At 44.0% G+C, this 11257-nt stretch overlaps 1 protein-coding gene across 1 annotated transcript in view; it reads right to left on the minus strand.

The window, feature by feature from the left end:
• ZC2HC1A (zinc finger C2HC-type containing 1A) overlaps positions 1-10996 on the minus strand; it is a 39569-nt gene extending 28573 nt beyond the window's left edge. The window contains exon 1 of the mRNA XM_081874653.1: positions 10840-10996. Coding sequence (XP_081730779.1) covers positions 10840-10855 — 16 coding nt within the window. The 5' untranslated portion in view covers positions 10856-10996. The remainder of the gene's footprint in view (positions 1-10839) is intronic.
• Positions 10997-11257: the final 261 nt, after the last annotated feature.

The raw sequence follows: 11257 nt of genomic DNA on the forward strand, positions 1-11257 counted from the left end.
TTTATTTCTCTTAATATCTCTTGAGATTTAGGCTTAGATCTCAATTTCTTCTCCCCTTCTTTTATTAGATTCCAAATTTTCTCTTTCTTCTCATTCTGTTTTTTCCTCTTTATTGAATTCTGTTGTATTAGGAAGCCACGCATCACGGCTTTACTTGCATCCCAAATAACTCTTTTTTCAGTGTCTGATCTCAGGTTAATCTCGAAGTAGTCTTTAAGTGTCTTTTGGGCCTTTTTACAAATTTCTTCATCTCCAAAAAGAGTATCATTCATTCTCCATCTAAAGGTTCCAGCTGTTGTCAGTTTCATTTCCATCTTGACAGCATTGTGGTCAGAACAGGTCTTTGGGCAGATTTCTATTTTTTTAACTTTTGATGCCAGATTACTAGAAGTCCATATTTGATCAATTCTAGTCCATGTCATTTTTGCTTCAGAGAAGAAGGTCCCCTCCCTTTCCAGAGGGTTCCTAGTTCTCCAAATGTCAATCAGGTCCATAGTGTCAGTCAGTTCGAAGAATGTCTTTGGTAGTCTTCCATCATTAGATATTGTTTGTCTTTGGGCCTTGTCCATGTTTGTGGAGACGACTCCATTCATATCACCCATCATTATAATTTTAAAATCCAAAAAGTCCATTAAAGTCTCATGCAACTTCTTGAAGAATTCAGCCTTCCCCTCATTTGGTGCATAAACTCCAACAATCAAAATCTTTTCTCCATGAATTTGAATTTCCACTGCCAGGTATCTTCCTTGGTCATCCTTAAAGATCAGTTTTGGTTCAAATTTTTCCTTGACATAGATCACAACTCCTCTTTTCTTAACTCTATCTGATGAAATAAATTCTTGTCCTAATCTCTTATTTGTTAAAAGTTTTCTATGTATCCTGGCAATGTGAGTTTCTTGTAGACAGATTACATCTAGATGTTCCTTCTTTAATAGATGGAATACTTGACCCCTTTTTCGAGGGTGGTTCAAACCATTACAATTCCAGCTGAAGAGTTGCAGAGACATTTTTGTTACTGGGTAGCTCTTCCACCGACTGCACCAAGTTGTTGTTCCTCCTCGGTCGGTGCTCGGTTCAGTCCAAATGATAGATTTGAAATGTCCGGTACTTCCCCCTCACTAACAGTTCCTTTCTGAAGATCCTCTTGATTTCTTTCCAAAAAGAGTTCTTTATCCTGGTTTGTTTTTATTTTAATTTTCTTCCCTTTAAAGTTAAAGGACAGCCCTTGTGGAAATTCCCACCTGAATGGGATATTATTCTGTTTAAGTAGATCAACTAATTCTTTAAATTGAGATCTAACCTCCAAAAAGTATTTAGGAATATCCTTGAAAATCTGGATCTGAGAATTTTTAATGACCAAGGCCTTCTGGAAATGTAGGTTCAGTATTTTGTCTCTTTGTTCCTTTGATCCCAAGGTAATTAAACAGTCTCTTGGCTTCTTCCCTTGCTTCCTGCCAATCCGAAAGGCTGAGGTTATCACAAATTCATCTTCTTCTCCATCTAACTCATCATTCCAAAAATCTTGAAATTTATCTGTGAGGAATTCCCCAAGCTTGTCCTCTTCCTCTTCTGGAACCAGTCTTAATTTCAGGTTCTTGCTTTTCCTTTCCAGTTCTAGTAGGGCTAATGCTGTATCATGTTCATGTACTTTTTTTGCAATAGGCGCAAACTTTCCTTTGGTTTCTTCGGCAGTAGACCTAGCACTCTCAGCTATTCTCCTTGTTTCCGTAGACTCTTGAACCAAACGGTTTATAGAATCTGTATTAGATGAGATTGTTGTTGTGTTCAGGTCTAGTCTTGTTGTCAGCTCCGTCAGTTTCTTAGAGTTCTCTGTAGACTGTTTAGTAAGTTCTGCAGATTGCTTGGTGAGTACTTCTAATGACTGATTTATTTTGAGCAGAGCCTGTGTCATTGACTCCATTGATGCTGCTGTTATTTTTTCTTGTGCAGCTGCTGCTCCTGATAAAGAGCCTCTTTTTTGAGCTTGTTTTTGAGCCTGCTTTGTTTTACTTCTTGTTGAAATTTCTTCTGGCGGGTTGCTCATAACTCAAGGTCATTCACACAGGAAAGTTGCAAGTGGAAAATCCCGCTGGATACACCGTAATACAACTAAAGCCCTCTAGAGGAGGAAATTGTAACCATCCAAAGGCACCCACGACAAAGAAACAGAAAGTCCAAAGGCAAAAGTCCCACTAAGAGTCTTTAATTTGTAGCACTTTACTGTTAAAATTGTAATCCACCAAAGTCCCGTTAATATGTTTCAAATAAGTCTTATTTTGTAGCCACTGTCTTTTGACAGCTCACTTGACAGTTCCTTTTTCAGGCGATCGCTGCTCCGGCAGCCTGACCAGAAGTGTCAGCAGCAGAGGTTTTTTATTCCTTATCCCTTTCTTTTGCAGGTTAAATTAATTCTGTTTCCTCCCCCCCTTCTCCTGCACTACAGGGGGGAGATCCTTTCGATGTCTGGTTTAATAAGAGTTAAAAGGAAAGTCCGTTTAAACACAGCTCAGTCTTTCATTGCTCCGTTAATCATGCAGATCCGGGAGGCTGACTTCCTTAATTTTTGCCTTCCCGTTTTCAGCCAAATCTTCTAGATTTTTAAGTCCCGTTTTAATTTTGCGTTCTTACTCACGGGTATTGTTGTTGCCAATCTTTAGTTTCAGAAAGGAATCGGCGCTCTCCGTTAATGGCGACGCGGCTTCACTCCGTAAGCTGGGTAGCGATCCTCAGCACCGCGCTCACCCCGATGCCGCTCCGGAGCCTTTAAAAAGGCTCTTTCACGATGCCGGGGGGGGCGCAAAGGTGCCCACCGAATCTCCTTGCTCACAGGCTTCAGCGCCTGTGATTTTAGGGGTCCCCCGCTTGCCGTAGCGGGTAAGACCCGAACTTACGGAGCAGTCCTGCCTCGGAGCTCGAGGCTAGGACCGCCATCAAACGCTGGCGCCGACCGGAAGTCCCTGATAAATCAGTTTTAGTCATCTTACTCCAATGAAAACTCATGTAAATAAAAGGGGGGAGGGACATTGGGGAAACCTATATAGTGGAACCTCAGGTTGCAGACACAATCCATGACAGAGGCACGTCTGCAACCCGCAGCATTCACATCCTGAAGCGCCGCATCTGTGTGATTTGGCGCTTCTGCACATAGCACGATTTAGCACTTCTGCACATGCGGCGAAACCCGGAAGGAACCTGTTCCGGTACTTCTGCGTTTCCCATGGTCCGCAGCCTGAAAATACGTAACCTGAAGCATCCATAACATTAGGTATGACTGTAGAAGACTGTCAGGGAACTGACATTGGAGCCAGAAGTGGAGGCAGGGCTCCCAAGCGATGCCGGAGAAGGGCCAAGCAGGGAGAGAGGGAACTCATCGGCTGGGGAAGGAAATCAGCGTAACACCAGAGATAAAGGGGGGCGGTTGGGGGAATCGGAGAGGGGTCTCCAGGACTCTTCGCTGGAGACCAGCGGGGAGAGCACAGGTCCTCCTCTGCCCACACCCACCCTGCGCAGAAGACTTCCGCGCAGGGAAAGTAGGCGTAGACTTGGCGTCAAAGAGCTTCTGTGCTGGAAGAAGTTTAAGAAACGCCCACTGACGGATTCTGCTAGCGACTGAACAGCCACGAAGTGAAGGGCTGTCCAGGCAGGAAAGGTTTGACCAGGCTACCTAGCCAGGAGTGGTGGCAACTTACGCACGAGCAACCCCCATACATCCATTACAAAGACCTTACCACCCAGTGTTTAATTCCCCATGGTTAATTAGTCCATTCTACATAGACATATATTAAAGAGCTGGCATTTTTTTAAAAAAAAAAAGTTTGAAGCAATATGCCTAATAAGCTCTTCATACAATCAATACCAAGAATCTGCACAAACCTCATATTAAGATAAGCTTTATATTTCAACATGCATGAATACCCTACAGAGTAGCAAGTCTCTAAGGAGAAAAATAAAATGAGATAAATCATTAAAACAGTAATGATCTATGGCAAAACTGCTTAACAGATTACTGCAGAAAGCACTAGTCCAATTACCTGCATTTCTTCAACAGGATTAAATTTTCTTCTGTTGTGCTACCATCTTTTTAAAATTAGTTGTATTTCTAGTTATCAAGATGCCCTGCTTGAGTTTGCAACCAAAGTGTTATCCAGCTGGCAAGTCCCACAAGTTTTTTTAAAACTAAGAAATTTAACACATTTCATAAATAGACTATTATAATTTAATTCCCAGAAAACTTCAGCATCAATTTTTTAAGGAAAAGTACTTAAGACTGTTCTCTAATCCTAGATTCGCAGACAATGGTCAATAAAGGCTGAAAGAATGAGGAATAGCAGAATCCCTTCTCTAACATTAGCTACTGGTGAATAATTTTCTAGGGCACAATATGAAGCAGAAGATCCATGCTCCATCAGTCAGAGCAGTCAACGCTAGACTAGCCAGAACAATTATATTCATCACTACAGATTAAGTACTTTGTCTTTTAAAGCACTTACTGGGCCGCCTGCTTCCTGTCCACGCCATCCCATTTTGTCCAATGTTACCAGGTCTCCTTTTCTCATGTCCCAGTCTTTCCTATCACATTTTGGCTGAATAGCCAGCACATGTGTGGTTTGAGTGTTTTAGTTGTCTGAATATTTTTTTAAGCAGCATAACTCTGGCAAAGAAGCTCAACCCCTAAGAGTGCATCACTGTAGCACAGATCATCATGAGTATGAGCAACCAAGTCAAGAAAGAGAAAAGGTGGGCATCTGTGAGAAGCTGTGAGAAGCCTCTGAGATACTCATTGTAGAATACTGAGCTGTACTCCTAGAAGATTGCCAAGATACAACTCCTGTATGATGCCCCTTGTAGCTTGCTACTGCCAACTATTACTTGTTGGATTTGCTGCTAGATGTCTTATTATCTACTGCTAGGGTAGTGTTATTACTACTACAGTGGTACCTCGGGTTACATACGCTTCAGGTTATGTACACTTCAGGTTACAGACTCTGCTAACCCAGAAATAGTACCTTGGGTTAAGAAATTTGCTTCAGGATGAGAACAGAAATCGTGCAGCGGTGGTGCGGCAGCAGCAGGAGGCCCCATTAGCTAAAGTGGTGCTTCAGGTTAAGAACAGTTTCAGGTTAAGAACGGACCTCCGGAATGAATTAAGTACATAACCCGAGGTACCACTGTACTGCAGGGTAGCAGCCAATGCTCTGGTGTAACAGAACCATGTGGCTTTACTTTCCAAGTGTTGCCCCTGTCCTTTCTCATGCCCTTCTCTTAACCTGTGTTTAAATGCATTGAGTAGCTGTATGGCGGTTAGTCATGCTGCTGACACTTTTCTGTATAATAATGGCGTGTGGTCTGTATTTAAAACTGACTAGTATAGTTGGCCAGGATAATAATGGAGTGTGAACACATCACTTAGACATCAGTGCAACAAAGCATTCTGGGAGCCTGTAATGAAGCCACAATGCTAACATCAGTACGGCCACCTCTCCAATACAGCTCCAAGTAAATCTTGCAATAACTTACTTTATTGCAACAGCTACTAGGAACATAAACATAGCTGCCTTATCTTCAATCAGGTTATTGGACCATATAGCTCAGAACTGTTTGCACTGACTAGCAGCAACTATTTGGGGTTTCAAAGAGGAAACATTCCCACCCCTACCTGGATAATGAATTTTGGACTTTCTAAATGCAAAGCAGACACTCTGCAACCCTTTACTGTAGCTGCACACTTCAATCCTCAGTTTTCTGCAACAACCCATTACAGAAACACTAAAAGTATATTGCTACAAAAAAGTGCTTATCGACAATGTGAAGCAAAGGACTATTTATGGCCTCCCTGTCAGGGGACACCCTTAGCTAAACTTGAGCAATGTGGTTGTGGCAGCAATAAACTGAAGTTTTACATTAACGTTCTTAAAGACATTCTTAAACGTTCATTAAATCATGAGTATTTTGACTCATTAAGACGACTCCCCTGATTTACACATATACACATAATACATACATCTTAGCCATGGAGGCAGGAATCATCGAATATAATCAGGCTTTTCTCTCTCTCTCTCTTATGCTGGAGGAAAGGTCTCTTGTTAAGGTAGTGTTGCTGCAAAAGATGCATACATCACCTAAAAGCCAAGACCAGATGACAGAGCGGATCCAGGCACTCTTGGGAGGAAACTGATTTTCTAGATCCATTTCCATTGGGGTTTAGGCCTAGTTTTGACCAAGAAACTGCTTTGGTCACCCTGTATGACCTCTGTTGGAAGACAGGGAAATTGTGCCCGTTAATGCTCCTTGACCTCAACCATGACCTTAACCTTCTGGAGTGGCTGTCTGAGTTAGGAGGGGGCGGCACTGCTTTGCAGTGGTTCCAGTCCTACTTGGATGGTCGTTTCTAGAGGGTGATACATGAAACCACTGAGCTTTGGAGTACTTTGTCAGCATTATGCTGATGGCACACTTCTCCTTTACATCTGCAGGTGTAGCAGCAGATCTGCTGGATCGTTCTTGCCTCAGTAATGGACTGGAGAGCCAATAAACTGAAGCTCAATCGAGGTTAGACTGAGGCATAGATAGTGGGTGGTTCCCTAGACCAGATGGATGTGAGGTTTCCTGAACACATAACACCAATCTGAGTCTGACTTGCACTGGCTGCCCATTAGTTTGTGGGCCCAATTCAAAGTTCTGGTTTTTACATATAAAGACTTAAAAGGCTCAGGGGTGTAATACCTGAAGGGCCACGTCTCCCCATATGAAGCAATCCAGATCGTGATAATCATCTGAGGCCCTCCTTTGTGTGCCCCCTCCACGAGAGGTCCAGAGGGTTGTTCCCCATTTGCAGAATATTCTCCCCCGGGAGGCTCACCAGGCACCATCATTATTTACCTTTAGGCCCCAGGCAAAAACTTCCCTCTATAACCAGGCCTTTGGCTTTTAACTATTTGTGGCATTTTCGAAGTGGATGGGATTTTTAAAAATGTATTTTTTTCCTCTTGGTTTTAATGTATCTATGTGACGTTTATTGTCTGTCTGCTCAATTGTAAGTCCCTTTGGGTTTCCTGAGCATTATAAAAGAACTGACAAATTTAATAAACAAAAAGAAGAAAGGAAATATTTTTATTTGGAATCATTGCTTTATTGAATTTTATATTTCAGTAGAATTGAAAGGATGAAAACTCACAATTAACCTACAATATTTTTTTTTAGCTGAGCGACAGCCCTGAAAAGATGTAGGGTTTTTTTTTGAAAATGCCAAAACATTTCCCTTTCTGAAGGGTATGTACACATATGCCTAGAATATGCGAAACAACCAAAATTTCTAATAATAGCAGTACTTCATTCTTTCACATGAAAGAGAAAACTATCCCCCACTAGAGAGGCCATGGTTTCAATGCCCCTGAAGAGGCTGTGCCACTCTTTTGCCCCCTTTCACAACCCCTAAATCTCAATAGAGGCCACTAGAGTGAAAGTAGGTAATGTAGGAGACTATTAGTTATGCTACTACAAAATGTGCTGTGATTTGCATGGCTTAAGTTATTTGATTTTATCATGTTAGGTCTGCAACTATTGCCTTAGTTGTACATCTAAACTGTTTTAACTATGGTAATCTGATTAGCTTTTAGTACTGTTGTGTTGGGCTTAGGTAGCAATCCTCTACACGAGAAGCCAGTGTAAATTAAGCTTGTGTAAAGTTACACCAGATCCAAACTCTGTTCAGTCGCAGGGTTGCTGCTGGCAGAGGGAAAATAAGTCTTTAAAATAGTGTTTGAGTTACACTATACAGTGCTACCTCGGGTTAAGAACTTAATTCGTTCTGGAGGTCTGCTCTTAACCTGAAACTGTTCTTAACCTGAAGCACCACTTTAGCTAATGGCGCCTCCTGCTGCTGCTGCGCCGCTGCTGCACAATTTCTGTTCTCATCCTGAAGCAAAGTTCTTAACCTAAGGTAATATTTCTGGGTTAGCAGAGTCTGTAACCTGAAGCGTATGTAACCTGAGGTGTATGTAACCTGAGGTACCACTGTACTTTTTTGCCAGCTTAATTTATGCCAGGTTACAAGGTCACATGACCAAGCTGAGAGAGTTTAGGATTCAGACCCCACCCCTCTGGTCCTCTCTTTGCCATGCCCCACCCGCATCTCTTTTTCAGGACTTACTTTGGCTGAGCCAAGGATGAGGGAGATAAGGCACTAGATCCTAACCTGCTCACCTTGGTGAATCTGGCAGTAGGATGGCTCCCTTAATGTTTTATTGCTAGGGCTGGTTTGTTGGTTCTCAACTAGGAACCACAGATTACCTCAATTACTTCTCTTGTTCTTGTTCCCATGCAGCTATTCTTACTACGAATATTGGTTTTTTAATTGTAAGAACAAAAGAATCACCTGCTGGTTCAGGCCAAAGACCCATATAGCCCAGCACTCTGTCTTCCCACTGGCTAACCAAATGTCTATGGGATGTTTGCAAGCAGAACCTGCATGCAGCAGTGTACACACCCTAAATGTCAAATGAAGACCTGATTAAGCCAAAAATTCTGGAACATCTTGTCTTTAACAAGTAGGCATATACAAAAATCCTCTTCTCATGTTTTCAGACATTAAGATGCAGAAGTGCTCCTGCAAGTAGCTTCAAGACAATACAGTGGTACCTAGGGTTAAGTACTTAATTCGTTCTGGAGGTCCGTTCTTAATCTGAAACTGTTCTTAACCTGAAGCACCACTTTAGCCAATGGGGCCTCCCGCTGCTGCAGCTGCACCGCCGGAGCACGATTTCTGTTCTCATCCTGAAGCAAAGTTCTTAACCTGAAGCACTATTTCTGGGTTAGCGAAGTCTGTAACCTGAAGCGTATGTAACCCGAGGTATCACTGTAACTAGAATCCTTCAGTGAGCATCAATTTTAATGGCATTTAAGCAGAGGAGTGCAGTCCAAGTGGGAAATTGTCCTAAAGGGCTACCATTTTCAATTCTTTACTGAGGTCAGATTGTTTAGTTCTAGTTATCTGAATGTTTTTCTTAGTAAAACATCACCTCCTCTTCCACAGTGCATGTAAGTATGAAATATTATAAATGTCAGAAAAACATTTCTTCAGTGCAATTGTTAGAATTGTGAAATAAATAAATAAAACAGATGACAAACCGCCCAAAATAATGCTGTCATCAGCCTCAGCATGTCAGCTGTCCACAGCAAAAATAAATGAGTATATTGTTGGCTAAATGTGACAAGAATGCTGAGTAGCTAAGTAGACGGAACTACTATACATGTAACATTTTAAAACAAACGATATATTAAAGGCTTAGGAAAGCAATGAATGCTCAGCTTGCACAGCCAAAACTAGCCATACAAGGTCATTGCTCAGGAATGAGAAAACATGGGCATGCCAAGAGAACTCAGCCAAAGACTACTTCACCACGGGGGAGATATGTTAAGCCAGCAAAGGACTCATTCCCAGTCTAAAAGGTTTTAGGCCTTTCCGCACAAATGGCACTGAAATCATCTTTCCACCCACCCGGCTTCCCCTCTTCCATTTCCCACTGCTGCAAGAGAAATATAAAACTTGCACCGGGTTCTAGAGTATATACCTGCATTAAAAATGGTTCTCTCAAGTTTCCTGTGCCAATATCCTCCATGTGATGCGTTCCATGCCACAAGCAGTCCCTCCCAATGCTCCTGAAAGCACCCTTTCCTCCCCCTCTTGTCTTGCACTGATTTTTTAAAAAAAGCATGTAAAGACCTCATCATTCCCACCTTCAAAGAAACAAGATTCACAAAAACAGTTATGCAGTATGGAAGATAACATTGAGAAGCTCGGACCTTAAAACTTGTCAGTTTTAGATAGGAAGAGACATTGTTGCTGTCACTCTTTTATATTATTACTGTTGTTCAGTGATTTTTTTTTTTTCTGGGGGGACGCACACCCCTAAATGTTTTGTGAATCTAAGTTTGGCCTCACTGAGGGGCAGTGTTTCAAACTGAGTAGGAAAATGAGAGTACCCTTAAACATTTTTGGGGGGAGCACTGCTGTTGTTGCGGTTGTTGTTGTTATTGGCTTCAGCAGCCTGCCAAGCAAATCCCGGAGAACCTAAAGGCGGTCTGCATGGGACTAACCACCCACTGGACCCTTCAAGTCAGCCTAGCTTCATTGAGTAATCAGCCCATCCCTGCCTTCCTCCCCATCTGAGGAGCAGAGCTTGCCCAGGACCAGCTACTGAAGGTAATGGGACCCTTTACATGTCCAGCTGTCCTTTGTCAACAAATTGCCGCTGTTTTTTGTGTTGAATATATGCTATATGGTCATTTATGGAGACCCAATAGGTCCACACACAACACAAAACACTATTGCTGTATGTAGGTTTTATTTTATGTCTTTTTTATCTTCTGTTTTGGAAATGTACACCCAGTTTTTTTCTTTAATTTTTTTTGGGGGGGCGGGGCCCTAAACTATAGCTTGTTTAGCTTCTACGTAAATCTGGCCCTGGCCTTGCCCCTTGGCGACGAGTTCTGCAAACAGGGGAAGGAAGGGCTGGGCAAGGGAGCAGCAGCAGCAGCAGCAGCAGCGCACCAAACGGCCAAGGGGGGGAAGGCGAGGCGGAGGCGCTTTACGCAGGCGGCTTGCGCCCACCTTCCCGGCCCATTCTCGGGGGTCGGCGAAGGACCTTCTCCCGCCGCCTTCCCGGAGGAGGCCACCATTTCTTGCCGCCCTCCGGCACCTCCCTTCTTCCCAGCTCCGGAGAAACACACAAAGGCTCGGCCCTCCTCTCTCTCTCGCGCGCGCGCGGCGCGGCGGCTGCAGCCTTTTCCTCAGCGGAGAAGGCCTCCTCCCCGGGCCTTCTCCTCGCATCCCTCCCTTACCGTCCAGCTCTTCCATGGCGCCGCCGCCCCTTCAAGCTCCAGCTCCCCGCCGCCGCCGCCGCGAGTGTGGCCGCTGCTGTAGCAACCCGGCCGCCGCCCCGGCGCCAGCATCCCCCGCGCCCATTGGCTTCCCGGCGCAAGGAGGGGTGGGGAGGTGGGCGGCGCGGCGCGCGCAGTGCGCCTGGGATGGGCCGCCTTTGGAGACGCCCGGGACGCGTTCGGTTTTTCCTCCAAGGTCGCCCGGGTGTGATTTTCACAGCACGGTCCAGCCCGTGGGCGTTTGGGCGGCGACCTCCCGCCACGATTATTTCTCAACGTTTTTCGGTAGCCTGAGGCGTCTCTCTCTCTCTCGCAGACATATAACAGGGGGAAAAAGAAGAGGTGTTTTTCCCCCATGTCTTTTGCAGCAGCGTGACGA

Source organism: Podarcis erhardii (genome assembly GCF_964252035.2).
Source record: "Podarcis erhardii genome assembly, chromosome: 8".
Lineage (NCBI taxonomy): Eukaryota > Metazoa > Chordata > Lepidosauria > Squamata > Lacertidae > Podarcis > Podarcis erhardii.